The 18,216-nt window shown below is 40.5% G+C and overlaps 1 protein-coding gene across 2 annotated transcripts in view; it reads right to left on the reverse strand.

Annotated features, from left to right (window-relative positions):
* DCLK3 (doublecortin like kinase 3) overlaps nucleotides 1-17,272 on the reverse strand; it is a gene marked incomplete at its 3' end in the record, with an annotated part of 29,097 nt that extends 11,825 nt beyond the window's left edge. The window contains exon 1 of one of the 2 annotated variants that reach the window (XM_083379129.1): nucleotides 17,167-17,272. In XM_083379129.1, the coding sequence (XP_083235255.1) occupies nucleotides 17,167-17,227 (61 nt within the window). In that variant the 5' untranslated portion in view covers nucleotides 17,228-17,272. Of the gene's footprint in view, nucleotides 1-16,180; nucleotides 16,271-17,166 lie in introns of those variants that run through there. The other variant, XM_083379128.1, reaches the window with a different exon arrangement.
* Nucleotides 17,273-18,216: the final 944 nt, after the last annotated feature.

Here is an 18,216-nt window from a genome sequence, read left to right on the forward strand (position 1 = left end):
CCCCCATAGGCACCCTTGATGCGAACAATGTAGAGCTGGCCATGCCCACCTAGTAGGCCGTATGTACTCTAGCCACGCCCACCCAGTAGGCCACGCCCACCTTGGCCATACCCACCCGGCCCTTTGAGGGCAACCGCAATCCTGATGCGGCCGTCAGTGAAATTGAGTTTGACATCCCTGCTCTACACCCATTTGCACTACTCAGATGACCCTGACAACACAGATAAACCTCCAGGTGGCCTAAACAACTCTCTAAAAGAATGCAAATGATCAGCTGTCTACAAGGAGAATAAATCCTTCCATTCCCCACCATCTAGTCAGAGCTGAAGAAGCTTCTTGAATGAGAAGGAAAACAAAAACAAAAAAACCCAGTTGGCTTGTGAAAATCATCTTGGTATAACTATGACCTGGATGAGAATATCCATAGACCAGAGGTTCCCAACCAGGGGTGCAAGATGATATTCCAGGAGGTGCAAAAACTTGGGTTTTCAAAATTATAGTGTATATGCATAATTCGTTGTTATTTTGAACTTTTGTAAGGGGTGCAAGAATATATCAGAAGCGTTCTAGGGTGTGGGGTATAGAAAAGGTTGGGAACCACTGCCATAGACAGTCCCTCAACTACTGGAAAGCAGTTATCCTGCCCCTCAATCCTTCTGTTCGATAGGCTAGTCATACCTAGTTCCCTGAACCATTTATCACATAACTTAGCCTCTGAATCCTTTATCATTTTTGTTGCAGTTCTCTGTACTTTCCAGGGCCTCCATACTTTTTGTATTGTGATGACCAGAACTGTACACCGTAATCCAAATATGATCTCACCAGTGTGATATAAAGTGGTACTATCGCTCCTCATAATGATGATGATAACTTTATTGTCACTTTGAATGTACACCAATCGGCATACATCAAAATGAAATTTCGTTGCATACAGCTCTCAAAGGGTCACCACCTCTGATATATACTCCTTGTTCGGGGCCCGCTCAAATTTCACATTGTCCATTTTAGTCTCTAGGGAGTGAACGATAGCAAACAGGACAGATGGAAATGGGGCTCCATGTGGATTAGCCCTCAAATTCGCTTGTATTCTGACAACCTCGCCTTCTTTCCTTTTTCTGATGCTGACTCTTCCACCCTTTCCTTAAAGGGGCCTTGCTTCTTTTCGCCCCTGGAGCACGCTGCTGCCGCCGCCACCAACTCTCCAAAAGCCTCTCTCTCTTCCTCTGGGCCTGCCGACAGCCTCATCCAGTTCATTCACTTCTCCTCTGCCTCCCCTGGAAACAGCCCTGATTTGAAATAGAATCCATCACTGGGCCAGCAGTCAGATCTTGCTGCTGGTAGAACAAATTCAAACAGTGCCAACGACTTTTAACGGTCTCACCAACAGTTCCAAAACAACTAGAAACTTGCCATGCTAGCAAAGATTGTCGGTCGTATGTCGTATGTTACCTTAGTTCCACCATGTTGCTCAAACACATTAAAATCTTCCTGAGCATGTGGCCTATAGCCCTTACTATCCTTCCCAAAACTATTTGCCTGATGCTTTTCTTGTCTAAATGCAGGACTTTAGTTTTCTCACCACTGGACTGCATCTTATTAAAGAGGCCCCAATATTCAAATATATCAAGATCCTTCTGGATCTTGGTCTTTCAAAATATTAGCAAAAATTACCTCCAGTTTGGTTTTATCTGCAAAGAAGAGTTCCCCTTCTATCCCTTCATCTAGATCAGTGGTGGCGAACCTATGGCACAAGTGCCAGAGGCAGCACTCACAGCCCTCTCTGTGGGCACACACGCCATTGCCCCAGCCCCACAGCCCCCTCCTCACCAGCAGCCCCCTGGAGAAGAGTCGCCCCTGGGTGCAGCCCGCACAAAGCAGCACAGCCAAGCACTTGGGAGCTGGGCAGCAGGGACAAGACTCCACCCTCGTGCCCTGTTGAGTGCAGATGATGCTGTGGGGTGCAGGCAGAGGGCGTGGCCACCATGGTGCTGCAGGACTGCCTGGGCGATCTCCTGTGGCAGGCCGTGGAGGCAGTGGGGGTCCCTGCAGGAGGGGGGTGGGGGTGGAGCAGGGCAGGGGTGGAGCGGGGGCAGGCCAGGTGGTTTTTGAGCACTCGGTCTCTAAAAGGTTTGCCATCACTGATCTAGATCATTTATAATAGGTGTCAAACTGGCAGCCCGTAGGCTGGATGCAATACATGCAGGCCACACCCACCCCAGCTCTGCAAAGACAAAAAAACATTGTGATACATCATATGACACAATGGAGTTTGACCCCCATGATTTATAATATAGTGAAACAATGAGAAATGGGGATAAAGAAAGAATAATTGCTGGATAAATGTGGACTGCATACCCTAGGTAGCTACATTTGACAGGCCCTAGGTGGTGAGCTTTTTCTGTACTGGCACCCATGATGCAAAATCTTCTCATCCCTGGGATGAGATTGGTTTGATCACTGTTAAGCTTCCTGGGGTCCCTCAAGACCTGGTTATGCCAGCAGGGACAGGTAAACTACAGACTGTCCTCAACTTATGACCACAATTAAGCCCCAATTCACTTAGTTGTTAAGTGAATTTTGCTCCATTTTATGATCGCCCTTGCCACAGTTATTAAGCGAATCACAGCAGTTAATAACAGTTATTAAATGAATTCCAATTGATTTAGCTTGTCAGAAGTTTGCAAAAGGTGATCACAGGAACCTGTGATACTGTAAATCATCATAAATATGTCAGCTGCCAAGCGTCCAAATTTTGATCATGTGACCATGATGCAATGTATGTAAGTGTGAAAAATAATAAATGCCATTGTAACTTTGTAATTTTGAATGTTCATTAAACAAATGCCTGTAGTGAAGTGGCTCCACTATTTTTAATACCCCTTTAATACTTTAATAATATCTATTATTCTGTGTTTTAGTTTATTTTTTATGCTTTTTATGCATTGATTTAACAGTTTTTAGCTCAGTTGTAAACTGCCCAGAGTCACTCATTTGTGAGATGGACAGCCTCCTAAACTGGTTTAGCCTTTAGGAATGAATGAAGGAATGAATGAAGGAATGAATGAATTAGATGAAATGGGTTTGCAAGGACAGAAGGGTGTGGATAAATGTAATAAACACTATGTATGTATGTATGGTAAACACTACATTTCTTTTTCTTTAAGATTTTAATTTGAATTCCTTTTCTGTGGTCAGTATAACAATGCATGCATACACACACACACACACACACACACACACACGTGGCTTTGTCCATTCTCTTCATTCAAGAGATTGCATTAATATCAATAAAATTAAAATTACAGTAGATGAGACTGCTGCTATGAGAATGTATAAAGGAAAATAACATTTTACAAATGCAAATCTAAAATGAGTACATCTCGGAAGAGTTTTTTGGATGCAATTGTTTCCCTATCTAATATGCACAACTTTTGCATAAGTAAATAGTCAATGTCCATAGGATGTCAACTGAATGTTTTAAATTGCCTTCAATATTCCTTAAAAGCAAATTATTCACAGTATAATTTAACTTTAACCAAACAAATTTGGATATCCTTTGGAATTTATCAGTTTGACCAAGATACTATAAAAGTCACTCACATCTAAAGTAAATGTTAATGGGATATTTTGTCCTACTTTCTCACTATTCAGACGTTTGTGTGTGCACACGCACACATACACACGCGCACCCCTTCCCCCCTCTCCTTTAAAGCTCTAGATTTTGGGAGAAGAGAAAAGGGAAGCATACCAGGGCTTCCTTCAGATGGGAAAGGACATATGTGCATTTCTGCATCTGTAAGTCTTCCCTTTCCAAAAAGCCAAAATCAAGCCTGTATCACTTTCCTCCTATGCAGACTCCAGCAGATATTTTTTCTTTAGAATTGTAATTATTTACTGCTAAAATTATATATTATGCTTTCTTTTTCTTTTTTCTCTATTTTCTTTTTTCTTTTAAAAAGCAATGTTTGTGTGTTTATTTCCTCGATGATATACATATTTCAATTTTTGTGCTTTCTTATTTTTGTCATTATTTAAAAAACAATAAAAGAATAATTTTTTTTTAAAATGCCTTCAATCTCCTATTCCTTAAAACTAAATTATTCACAGTTTAACTTGGAAGGCCAATGTATAATGTGTACATATCAGACTGTACAATAGGAGAGAAAAGTAGGTAGGCATTAACGGATGTATTACATTATCAGATGGAAACAAAATGTGATCACACTCGTCCTTTTACAGCAAATGGATTTTACACTGGAATTGTTTACATACACTTTAGGAAGATAAGCCTGCCTTCTTATTCTAGCTCAGCTAGTGGAAAATACATAAAGTTATTCAAGGATTACCAATGTTTACGAATTATAATGGGGAATTAGCATACACAGATAAATTTGGGGACCCAAGTGTATTTTTACTGCACCAAAAACTGTATATTTGGCACAATTAATTTAACAGTCGTATTCTTGTATGCTAAAGGTTTGAATGCACATTTGCAATAGTGAAAATATTCTGTGCAAAACTTCCAAATAAAGTTTTTTATGTAGTAGTCTTAGGTCAGGTGGTTTCCAATAATGAATTATAGTGAAGAAAATCATGAACTGAACTCCTTAATTTGAAAAATGGTTCTAAGAATCTCTCAAATCTATCAGCTCCCACATTTATACCTAAACTCTTAAACTAATTATACTAATTATGTTGGCTGAATTTTAGGCATTTGAAAACTGTGTAGACCATATTAGCTTTCTATGGCAGGGATTTTCAACCAGTGGTACGGGTACCACCTGTGGTACATTGGCACCTGGCAGGTGGTATGCGACCATCCTAGAAAAGTGGTAGCGGGGGAGGAGAATGAGCTGAACTGGTGGCAGCACCACACAAACCTGAGCGAGAGATGGCTGGAGCTGCAGGGCTGTCAGGGCTCAGCCAGGCTCCAGCTGGAGCTCAATGCTGATACTGGTGCTTCTGAGCGCAAAGCGCCAATCAGTTGGAATGTTGCAGCATCTCCAGGGTCTTGTGATTTACATTAAAATCCTTGGCAACTGATTCATATTTTTGATGGTCACAGTGTCCCAGGGTCAAGAAGTAACCAAAACCTGTTGTGACCACCCAGCAGAATGGGGGAATAAAAACTAAACACCCCCCACCCCCACTGCCAATCCTCAACAGAAATGCTCACAACAATGAAAACTTCGGACAGGAAGAAGAGCGCCGCCGGGCAGGCAGACAGGTGTCTTGCTCGGCTGTGGCTTGGAGGGCACTTTTTTCAGTGCCATTGTAACTTCAAACAGTCACTAAGCGAACAGTTGTAAGTCGAGGACTACCTGTACTTTATCAATTTTTTCCTTTTGGGGGGAGAGGGGGCAGGTCATCAAGTTTTTGACACCTTGCTAGGCTACTGGTGGTACTCGGATGTTGCCATATCCTAAAAGTGGTACAAGGGGTGAAAAGGTTGAAAAGCCCTGTTCTATGGAGCCCATGTTAAGGCAGCAAAATGAGTGATTTGTCCCTCACCCAAGTGGCAGCAACCTGGAAGCAGGCACTATTTTGTCCTGCCTCTTGTGGGCAATCTAAAATGGTGGCTGTTTTTGAAAAGCCACCATGTTGGTGAGGGTCAAATCAATCCATTTTGCTTCCCTTGCTTGTAGATCATGTTAAGGTAGTAAAATGGAACGATTTGTCTCTTGGTATCACAACATGATTCTAGAATGATAACAGCTACTACCGAGTACACAAGCTTATTTCTTCCCACAGGCCACTTAAAAATGAAATAGCAATTCAAAATTATTATAGTCCTTGAAGTCTCACAGACATAACTGTATTTTATAATACACTACATTACTACAAAGTATAAGAATTCTTATTCAGCATAAAAACTGCTCGAGTGATAAACAATTCTAAGAAATATTGGAAATTTCCAGTCTGCTTACATGTAAACTACATGCATTAGCATCAAAATCTAATAAAATAAGATGACATTACAAAGCCAGGAAACTTTCCCAATTTCAATTTGCATTGGAGTAAATTAGTTTTAGGTAAGATAAACAACTTTCAGTCACTGTAGAAAGCCACATATAATTCAATAAACTTAGATAAAGAGACAGATTAATTTTCTGAAGCCAGGGCTTAGGCTTTATTGTACACATATCTTAAACGATTGTTTTGATCAGTTTGAGAAAGCATTCAGCCATCCAGCAGACTCTTCAATGTCCCAATGATTTAAAACAGGATCATATTCTAAAACAGTTAGTTTAATTCCCAGCAGTATCCTACAGCTAATTACATTTAATTTTGCTGGAATGGCACCAAAGTTAGATCATTTTTGAAAACACCATTATTCTATGTGGATGCTAGCAAAAATCATGAGCTAAGATGTAACGCTAAGTCTAAGAGGAATTATTTCATTATAATGGATTATGTAAAAAGGCATCCTCCATTTCTTTTCCTTCTGATATGCTGTTATAACTGAATTGTTATTCCCAACGCTATCCTTCATAATACAAAGAAATGTTAGTGTACAGGTAATCCTTGATTTACTTATGATCACTGTTATGTATTGGGCTTGTGGTATTACACCATGTGCGTTGCTGGAGGAGCTAATGGCTCTCCAGAAACCCAGACAGGCTGTCTCCGGTCCTGCAATTGGTCAGCCCCAGGCGGCAAGCGTGGATTCAAACCTATTGGCTGCCACCTAGGGGTTAGGGCCAGGCTATATATTGTGGCTGGGTGCAGCCCAAGCTTCAGTATTTATTTTATTTATTTATTTATTTATTTATTTATTTATTTATTTATTTTATTTATTTTATTTATTTTATTTATTTATTTATTTAGTACAGTTCCAGCAAGAATAAAAGAATGAGTTTCCCTGTACTCAGTCTTGTGTCATTATTCCTGCTCACCAGCGCCCACGACTTAACAATCACAATGGGGACTGGAACTTCCATCAGTGATGCAATCATTAAGTCAGTTGCACCCAATTTTACAACTTTTTCTATTGTCGTTAAAACAAATTAGGCAATCATTAAGCAAATCATGTGGTTATTAAGTGAATGTGGCTTACACTATTGACTTTGCTTGTTGAAAGCCTCCTGGAATTTTCGCAAATATTGGTCATGTGATCCTGGGATGTTGCAACCATCAAAAATACATGTCAGTTGCCAAGTGCCCAAATTCTGATCATGTGACCGTGGAGTTGTTGCCATATTCATAAGTATGAGGATCAGTCACAAGTCACTTTTTCCAGCCCTGTCATAACTTCAAATAGTTGTTGAATAAATGGTTGTAAGTCAAGGACTATCTGTTGGTATATCAGAACTTCAATTACCTTGTTAAAAACATACGGAAATAAAATACGTTATACAGAAAGCAAATATGCCTTAGTAACTTTATATTTCCATGCACATACATGCACACACATACATACAAATATTCTGTCAACAAAATAATAAAATCAAAAGTACTTTTAATATTCATTTATATTTAAACAAAGAAAGATGGTTATTAAGTATGTGAATCTTTATGATCATGGCTGGGTTCACAAAGAACATTTGGATTAAAAGGAATTTTGGTAGTTAGTGATTCAATTTGCTGCGAGAACCCAATTACTACCTTGTTAAATAAACTACTAAGCTACCCTAGAAAGCCTTAATCTGTTTAGGCATAACAAATGTATTTGATCAAACCAAATTTAGAGTTTAGCATGCTATGAATCCAAGTCACAGTCTGGACTTTTACTGAGTCACAGGATAAAAATTATTTGCCTTTATATTTTGAAAAGAAATATGGCATGGGATATATGAAAACAAAAGCTGAACATTCAAGAAAGAGAGACTTTAAGAATTTGTAACAGCCTCCAACAGTGTCTTTCAGATATCTTTGTTTCAGATCCTATTAATTCCTATTCAGCAGAGGAACTTTGTTAGTATCATTTTGAGAGTCATAGAAATTAAAGACTTACCGGTACTTCTCAAAGCAGAAGAACTAAAGAATTTGTTCTAAGGAATTCTGGACCTAAACCCAGCTTGAGTTTTGATAAAATGAAAATTAGATAGATATTTGAAATGGAATTGTGACAATGTTGTAGATCACAGGTGTCAAACTCACCACATCATGTGACATGTCGTGACGTATCATGACTTTTTTTGCACAGGGGCTGGCAGTTTGACACCCCTATTGTAGATTTACAAATTCTAGCCCACATAAATCCTTTGCCATAATAAATGTATTAAGCCTACTGCCACTTGACTCTTGAATCATAATATCCTACAAAAATGCAGTCACACAGAGAGCAGGATAAAATAAAAGCAAAGGGAAGAAAGCAAATACAAGACAATATTAGAAGATAAAGCAACTGAAAAAAAAATTCTGCAGTCTCACATATGGGTATAACTGACACAATATTTATCATTTTTAATTGAATAGGTACAGACATTGTAAATCAGCTGATCAGCTCTTTCTTTTTCTTTTTCCCAGTTGCTGAATTATAAGAGCCCTGGAATGGTGCTTAACAGCTTATAAAGGCACTTCCAGACATTATAAAATATTGAGCCTCCGTTCTCACACTTACATGACCACACTGGGTGCTTGGCAAGCGACTCACATTTATGACTGTTTGCACCATTCCATGGTCACATGATCACAATTTGTTATGGTTTTTGTTTTTGTTGTTGGGTTTTTTTTTGCTGCTTTCTGGCAAAAAATATCCTATTTGGAAGAAAAGGTTTGCTTAACATTCTTCCTGTTTTTTTAATGACTGATTTGCTTAACAAACAGGGTGATGTGCTTAACAATCACTGTGTAAATTGTTGGAAAAATAGGCTTGGTCATATGGGTGCTTTGGTTTACAATGCAACAACTTACAATTGGATTTCTGGTCCCATTTGTGGATGTAAGTCAAGAACTACTTGTACTTCAAAACTGTACTCCTTAGCTATGCTTGTTTCAAAATCCAAACAACGGCTTGCAACTAAATTTCAAACCATATTTGCAAATGGATCAGATATACTGGCAAAATTTACTCTGAAGAAAATGATTTTAGAAATGCCCTCCGAATGCAGAATACAATAACTGGCGGTCAATTCAGAAAAATACAAGTTAACACATCCTTTGAAATTATAATCTGAAGGAAATAAAGTAAATTCAATTATAGAAATGACTTAGCATTACATAATCAAGCTCTGGCCTTCAGTACTTCCTCGTCTTCCCATGCTTCCAATTCACTCAGTGGTTGCAATTGTACAAGTATTTACTCATGATCTATCACTGTATCCAATTAATCCAATTATCTGCTTTGCATTACACACTGAAACATAATTTACCACATGTGGGTTTATAAAACACACTCATTTAAAATTGTGGCTGGTCTGCTTGTGTGATTCAGCATGTCTGTCGTGAAAATAGTAACATATTTATTTCCTAATTTGTACCAAACTTTCACGAGTCCTACTTTTGAATTAGTGAACCAACATCTTATTCTAATAATAATCACTTCAAACATATAGTTTGCATTAGACTGCCCAAATTTTGAACGATACAGATTTTGTGCGTGCATCTAAATTACTTAGATATATATAATATATAATGAAATAAAGAGTTAAATTGGACAGCTTTTTGAGTGCTAGGAGAGATGTAATGTATCTCATGAACTAGGAAATAGTTCTGGTCTTATAAAGTATTTTGATCATTTGAAAAACGATTTAAAATGATTTAATCTGTTTTAAGATCATTTTTATAACAAAATCTATTAAATCATTAAAAAACAGTAAAAAAATTAACTACCTACTATACAATTCCATATTTTTTTGTTTTTCCATTTGTGAAATGCAAAATGAATGAAATAGGAAATCTAAATTTAACATATTCATTATCTATAGGCAACTGGGATAATTAGTGGTTACTGTTACAACTACAGCCTGGATTTTTGATTCTACTAAGAACAGAATAAAGGTAAAGGTTCCCCCGCACATATGTACTAGTCGTTTCCGACTCTAGGGGCCAGTGCTCATCTCCGTTTCAAAGCCGAAGAGCCAGCGCTTGTCCAAGGACGTCTCCGTGGTCATGTGGCCGGCATGACTAGACGCCAAAGGCGCACAGAATGCTGTTACCTTCCCACCATAGTAGTCCCTATTTTTCTACTTGCATTTTTACGTTCTTTCAAACTGCTAGGTTGGCAGAAGCTGGGACGAGTAACAGGCGCTCACTCTGTTACGCGGCACTCGGGATTTGACCTGCCAAACTGCCGACCTTCTGATCAACAAGCTCAGCGTCCTAACCCACTGAGCCACCACGTCCCGTAAGAACAGAATAGAAACACTTAAAACTGAGTGAAGTTGATACCTGTTTTTTTGGAGCCCTCTGATAGAAATAAAAATATAATACAAAAGACTTCACCAACAGAAGATCAGACTTAGCATATAGGTTTTGCAGGCTGATTCTGTAGCTCTCTAGTTAGTTCTACTTCTTTGGTCAATGGCATAGTAAAATAAAATTAGAATGAAGTATATCAATATTTTTTAAAACAAAATTCTTAAAAGAACTCTAAAGCAGGGCTTTTCAACCCTTGGTATGATGGTACACGAGCACCTGGCAGGTGGTACGCGTAGCAGGGCAGAGAGATGCCCACGCCTCCCCCAAGCATTTTTTGACTAACCTGTTTCAGCTGCATTCCGTTTCTCCATTAGCTTCTCAGCCTTCGCCACGTTTGTGGGACAAAAAAAAGTTCCATGAGACTTTCTAACTTCTCGCAAGAAAGTCTCATGGAACTTTTTTTTTTACCGATAGTCCCACAAACACGCGGCGAGGACTGAGAAGCGAAAGGAGAAATGGAATGCAGCTGAAAACAGACTAGTAAAAAAATGCTTGGGGCAGGCGAGGGCATCTGGGCAGGGGCGGGCCCGGCAACTTTACCCTGCATGGTGGCAGGAGGGTGGGGCATGTGGCCTTCCCATGCCAGGCCAGCCCCTGGGTGGCGGTGGGCAGGGCATTGAGGTGGGGGCTGGCAGGCCAACCAAAGCAGCAGGTGGAGCTCTGCGGCTTGGGGACGGAGGGCGCTGAAGTGGGCGGTTGGGCCATGGGCAATAAAGCAATGCATCTGAGCAGAAAACGGCCTCGTAACAAGTGGGGCAGGTAAGGAAAGAAATCCTTGCTCTCCCAGAATCTGCCTTTCTTTCCTTACCTGACTTCCAGGCCCATGCCGCTTCTCCTTCACAATCCACCCCCACCATGTGCAAGGAAATAAAGGAAGATCGTGAAAGATCGTGAAGTTGGAATTGATTGATTGACCTTTTCCCCCCCCCAAAAAAACCTTTGTTTCCTTGCAAACGGCGGGGGCAGATTGCGAAGGAGAAGCAGCACGGGGCTGGGAGTCAGGCAAGGAAAGAAAGGCAGATTCTGGGGGAAGCAAGGATTTCTTTTCTTACCTGCCCCACTTTTTCCGAGGCCGCTTTCCACTCAGACGCGTTGCTCTTTTGCCAATGGTGCGACCACCCACTTCAGCGCCTTCCATCCCCAAGCCGCCGAGCTCCACCTGCTGCTTTGGTGGCTCTGTAGGCAGAGCTGCAAAGTTCTCTTCTCTGACAGAGAAGCTCTGCCTACAGAGCCACCAAAGCAGCAGGTGCTGGGGCCAGGCTGGGGGAGGCAAATTTGCCCCCCCAGGGCTGTCCCAAAAAAGGCAAGGGACCAGCTCCTGCTGCCCCAGCCCTGGCCCATCCCAACCCAGCTGGGTGCCCTCCTGGTGCACGGACAGGAAACAGCAAGTGCTCAGGGGCTGGGAGGTTTGCAGCAGTAACTGCTGCTCATTTGCCTCACCCTGCCCTGCCCCACCCCTCCCAGCCTCGTCCGTCACACTCAGCCATTCCCTACTTTGCCGGGCCTCTCCTCGTCCGGTTCTGCTGCACTGCATCTTTCCTCCCTTTATAAAGAGGTGAATATAAAATAATTTCTTCTAAACCCAGACAGAGCATGAAAATTGCTTCCCTTTCTGCAATCAGCACAATTTAACTGGAGTGCAATTAGCACTATTAAATGTCAATTCTTCATAAACAAATCTGATTAAGAAGTGAAAGTGGGGTGAGAACCTCCAATCACTTGCACCAATAATTGTGCCCCCTTTCTCCTTATGCAGCAAGCTCTCCCCCCTCCCCCCATCTCGGCTACTCCGCACGTTTCTCCCAGACAAAACTGGCCAGGGCGCCTCCAAGAAGACAGTTCCTCCCGTGGAACCGGACGAACTCAGGAAGTGTAGCTGAAGGAAGGCCCCCTCTTGATCCCCTCAGAGGTCAAGATAATAAAAAAGAGCGAAGGAGAAACTAGACAAGTGTCCTGGGGTTAGGGAAGCCCTGATGAAATATTTTATTTCTGGTGGAATGACGAATCCCGTGTATGTGTGTGTGTGTGTGTGTGTATGTGTGTGTGTGTGTGAAAGAGAGAGAGAGACAGGAGGGGAGGAAGAGTAAGCCGAGGTGTTAGAAAAAAGGGGAGCCTCCCCCTTTCTTTTTTTTAACCTTCTCCCACTCCGTTCAGGTGCAGCTGTAGGAAAAGGGTGAGAAGGGGGAAAACACAGGGGAGTTTTTGTGTGTGATGGAGTGAGACAAAAAGAGATTGGGCCAGCAGGGAAACGAAAAGCATTGCGATTCTCAGAAAAGTGAGAGGCCCAAAAGAAATATATGGAATTATCTGCAAAGTTCTGGGGAAACGGCTTGGAGCCATGTGCTGCGTCGGGGAGGTGGTATGCAGGCAGGCGAGAGAGCAAACTCACAAATTGGCTTTGTGGTCTATTCTTGCCACCTCCCCTCCCTAAAATCATAGAACTCTTCGAATTGAATGGGAGGTTAAGAGTCAAACTCCCTCTCCCAATTATTTTGTCAGAGGTGTGGAAAGTTTCTTGCTTCTACTTCCTCTCATCTGCTCTTTTATAATTTAATCCAGCCTTACCCAAACTAATGTCTTTTAGGTGTCGTGGACCATAGTTCCCATAGTCCTGTGGTTATGCTGGCTAGAAATGCAATGCCTTATTTTCTCTGCAGTATGTGTCTAGGTCTGTGGGATTTAGATGTATTTAAACATTTGTTTTTTCTGCCTAATTTATTAAATCAACATCTAATTCGAAATTAAATGTTTCTGAGAAATCCAGGGTGGTTTACAAAAAAACTCTCTCAGAAAGCTGTTGTAAAGCATAACCAGCACTGCTTAATAGCTTTCAAGGTCAATCCTCATTTCAGGCTTGGGTGTATTTCTGTAAGGCTTCAAGATACTTGTAGTATCTTCCAGAATGTGGAGAATGAATCCACATCAGATTCCCTTAGGCAGACCTTCGATAAATAGTAAAGGTAAAGGTAAAGGTTCCCCTGCACATGCGTGCTAGTCGTTTCCGACTCTAGGGGCCGGTGCTCATCTCCGTTTCAAAGCCGAAGAGCCAGCGCTTGTCCAAGGACGTCTCCGTGGTCATGTGGGCGGCATGACTAGACGCCAAAGGCGCATGGAACGCTGTTACCTTCCCACCGTAGTGGTCCCTATTTTTCTACTTGCATTTTTTTACGTGCTTTCGAACTGCTAGGTTGGCAGAAGCTGGGACAAGTAACAGGCGCTCACTCTGTTAATATTACCATTACTAAAATACAGAAATAGTAAAAAAAAATAACCCTATCTGTACATTTATTACTATATGTGACCATTATTAACAATGTAAAACTATTAAGTAACAGGTTTAAAATTCTGCCATAAGAATCCATAACATTTAATCTAAACAACAGAGATTACCCGGTATATAAAGTTGCAGTAAACAATGAGGGTATCAAGCAGAATTTAGCTGTTCTCCTAGAAATCATATGTACCGTAAGTGTCTGCTAACAGAACAGTATCTATTTTATTATGTCTGAGAATCAAAAGAAATGCAATTATATCTTTATATCAATCTGAATAAAAGGGTAGCAAAGAAGGACATGTGCTATCAATTTAATTTCTTCCAAGAAATATGGGCACAGATAAACCTGAATATAGTTAAGGTATTCTTTGTTTTAGAAGCAGAATACTAGTGATTTATCTGGCTATTGCTAAGGGTTTCCTAAACATGCCAAACTGTAGATTTTGGAATATTTTAAGGTGCTTTTAGGTCAAATAAAAAAATCTGCTGTTCTTTTTAACAGTGTTTTCTTATAGCCAACTGAGATGAAATACTGGGTGGAAAATCCACAAAAATCTTAAGTTAGCTATGAAGGGGCAAGGTTATCTTGCAAAGTTAAAAAAAATCCAAAAGTCTTTCATAAATACTAGTTTGAGCCAACATGTCTAACAGAAAATTATACTTTAGTCTCTAATGAAGTCAGTTTTAATCTTATTTTAAAAAAACTAGAAACATAATCTTAGAAAGCTAGAAGAGAACCCTTGGAATTTTGATTGGACTATTGCTTTAGGAGACAGTTATGGCTAAGATCAAGCACAATAATCTATAGCTTTTTAGATGGAAAAGAAAAACCTTTCTCTGAAACCCTTTGTCTGAAGTTTTCTAAAAGCTAAAAATATAAGTGCAGTTTAAAATAAAGCATATAAAGAAAAATAAAATCAAACAATTTAAGCCTGAAGAATAACATAAATATATAGCATCTCCATAATAACTAATTGCAGGTAATTTGTTCTATGCAAAAGAATAAACACACAAACTTCAAACTCTTTTATTTGCTTGACTATAACATACTATATTTTTATCTGATGCTCATGAACTTGAGCTTAGTTATAATTTTCATTTAACTAATAACTCATTCATATGCTTATTAGAATTTCCACTGAATAGTCCCAAGTTTGGAAGAAATAGTGTAATATATACAGTTTAAGTAAAGCTGTGAGTTCCTATATATCAAGATCTCTACATGAAGAAGACACATGCATGGAATGGCTGCCAGTTTCATTGCCCAAGGACATTTCCCCAGCAGGCATAGACTTAAGGCTGTGGAAGACTTTAGAAGAATTAGATTTTTTTCTACCTTAAAGGGGAAAAAATTCCCATTTTTTATATTTTACAAAGCAATAGTGTAATATTGTTAATACTGAATTATAGTGGATTTACCTTAAATGGCAACATATATACTAAATCAGTTGCCCTGGTGGAACAAACTAATATTTATGTAGTTTGGGGATTGTTTTTTACAACTTGCAATATGCAATCCATCAGAAATAGGCAATAGCCCATCCCCAAATCTAAGTTTATTACCTAAACCTTTCCTAATCTCATATCCTCCAAATCTATTTGATTACAACATCCTTTATTCCCAGACAACGCACTAACAGGAAGAGATGGAGCTGTTTGCTTACACATCTAAAGGACAACAGATTTAATCTATTTGCCAACACAGGTTGATTCTGGGCAATCCCTGCATCCAGTCAGAAGAAAATAGGTCTATCCTTTTTCGAGAACAGAAAAGTTGTGGAAATAGGACTCGGCTCTAGAAGACTGGTAAAAATACAACTAAAAGCGAACAGGTAGCAGCAAATACCAGAATAATTAAACAGGATTCATCCTCCAATACCACTTTTAAACATCTGAAATACATTAATCCAGCTGTCCCTACAATGTTGATTATTTTCTCTGCGTTCCCATTAAGAATGAGAAAACAGCCTGAGCCCGTTTTTGTTGCTGTTGTTGTTGTTTTGTAGAAGTATATCATGAAAGTTGTTACAGACAAAATCCGTCAACATCAGTTATAGTTGCTTTTTCAACAACAAACCTTCCAAAGTCTCCACCTCACCATAAATTTCGCGGTAGTTCTCTGCCTCTCCAGGTACCCACCGCCAAGTCAAGAGGGTGAAATACGGCAGTAAGCCTCTCTTCTGCTATGCTCCCCCCCCCGCCTCCATCCCTCCAAAATAATACAGAATAGCAGATCTGGTGAAAAGACAACTCAGACAAAGAAGGGGGTTGCAAAGAAAGGAGGTAGGCGGGCGGCTATGCCCCCAGGCATGTATTCTCTGGGCACGTATTCCGATCTCTGGGATTGATACAAACAGCCCAGATAAGGCAGGAACAACTAGAAAGGAACGCGGGGAAAAGCCAGGTAGTATTCGAGGCTGGAGACTGTACAAGGGGAAAGTAAGGGAGATAACCCCCGTTATCTTGGCGGGAAAAATGTGGGTCAAGAGAGCAAAGCCTCCCAAAGGAGAGCAAAGTTTTTTTCCGCCGCAAGGGCCCACTCACCGGGATGACGGGGGTAGGGGCAATTACAGGAACCCCCCGGCCCCCCTGCATGATGCAAGGGAGGTGGCGCAGCAGCAGGCATGATCCTCTCAGTCCTAACTTCTCCGACTCGGAATACAGTGGCGACGGTGGCAGACTGAAGGAGGAGGTGGCATCACAACGTTTTCTCCGCCCAGGAGGCCGGTCAGCTCCCCGCCGCGCCCGGGAAATCGGGGAGGAGGTGGCGCCAAAGTTCCACCAGTCTCACCTCGCGCGCTCTGATCAGCTCTGCGGATGCTTCGTCTGGCAAAGCCGGCCCTCTATTTGCTTCGCCTCGCCCAACTTTGCCTCCTGCACGAGCCTATTAGTTTATAAGAAGTTGGTGTGTAGGCGAATTAGGGGGACGGAGCCTGAAGAATGCAACATTTGATGAGTATATTGGAGCGAAGGAATGAGACTATCATCCTTATTTTTCTTCCCGTCAGTCTTGCCCTAGTTTCAGCAACTGAACAGCAGGTTTTAAGATTCAGAACCAACTTGTATTTGAGAAAGGTTTTCATTTGTTAATCAGGGCATGGTTGGTGAAGCCCCAATATTCTGGGATTAAGAAGATAGCAACATACACTGAGCAGGTGTCTATCAACAATCTTATTTAAATGTTGGGGCCATCAGCACTTAACCCTTGGACATTTGGCTGGAATGATTCCTGTGTTTATCTTTGTGTTAGGAACAAAGATGATTATGAAATTGAGGATAAAACACACAATAAATGGTTGGCAGGAACTCAATATGTCTAGTCTAATGAAAAAAAATGACTAGGGGAGACCGCATAGCAATCTTCCAATATTTAAGAGGCTGTCACTGAGAGAATGGGGTGGAGTATTCTCCAAAGCAACTGAGGGCAGTACAATAAGTAATGGACGGAAACTTATCAAAGAGAAATCCAATCTAGAACTAAAGAGAAAATTCCTGACAGTGAGAACTATTAATCAAGTTGAATGGCTTACCTCCAGAAGTTGTGGGTGCTTCATCACTGGGGATTGGATAGCCATTTGTCTGGAGTAGCATAAGGTCTCCTGTTTGAACAAGGGGTTGGACTTCCAATACCTCAGAGGTGCCTTCCAACTCTCTTATTTGTTACTTTTACTCCCCTCCCAGTTGGTAAGATAAAACAATGGCAATATTTATGTGCTGGTTGTCCATCAGTTAATTCTACAAGAGACTGGAAAGAAAAAAAAATACTCGAGCATCTCATTGAATTGTAGGTTGCTCAATCAAGGTTTATTGAACTATCATGTGCAACAGCCATAAACTCTGGTTTTTATATAAAGTTCAGTAGCTAAGATGACACATTAACCCAAATCCCAAACAATTAAACATTTATAAAAAATATTTTACTGCTTAAATCTGATATATAGCTAATTGGTGGTCATCCAATGAAAGGCATTAATCAAAGGTAGTTCAAAAGCAGAACAATCTAAAACATGTATGCCTCCCACCTATACTTGAGTCATTACAGTTTGCTTATCAGGAGAACCATTCTATGGATTCTTGTGTGCTTCATCTTAGTTTGGCACACCTGGAGGAAGAGAATATTCACATGCGAATGGTGTTTGCTGATTTTAATTTGGTTTTAATACTTCCTTACGTAACTAGATACTTGACTTTCTTATCGATAGGCCCTAGTTTGTGCGAGTTGAAAGAAAAGTTTCCAATTCCATCTTTTTGAGCACAGGTTCCCCACAGGACTATGTTTTGAGTCCATTACTGTTCACCTTGATGGCCCATGACTGCTGCGCTAAGTCTACTACATATTCATATTGTGAAATATGCAGATGACATGGCAGTGGTGGGTCTTATCTGGGATGTTAACAAAGATTATTATAGGGAGGAGCTAAAGGCTTTGGTGGACTGGTGCAATAAAAATAACTTGGTTTTGCATGTTAATAAAACAAAGGAGATCATTGTTGATTTCAGAAAGAGTGCATAGTTATACTCTACTTTGTATCAAGACTGCAGCTGTGGAGGTGGTCAATAGTATTAAGTACCTGGAGGAT

This window comes from Vipera ursinii (assembly GCF_947247035.1).
Source record: "Vipera ursinii genome assembly, chromosome: Z".
Taxonomy (NCBI): Eukaryota; Metazoa; Chordata; class Lepidosauria; order Squamata; family Viperidae; genus Vipera; species Vipera ursinii.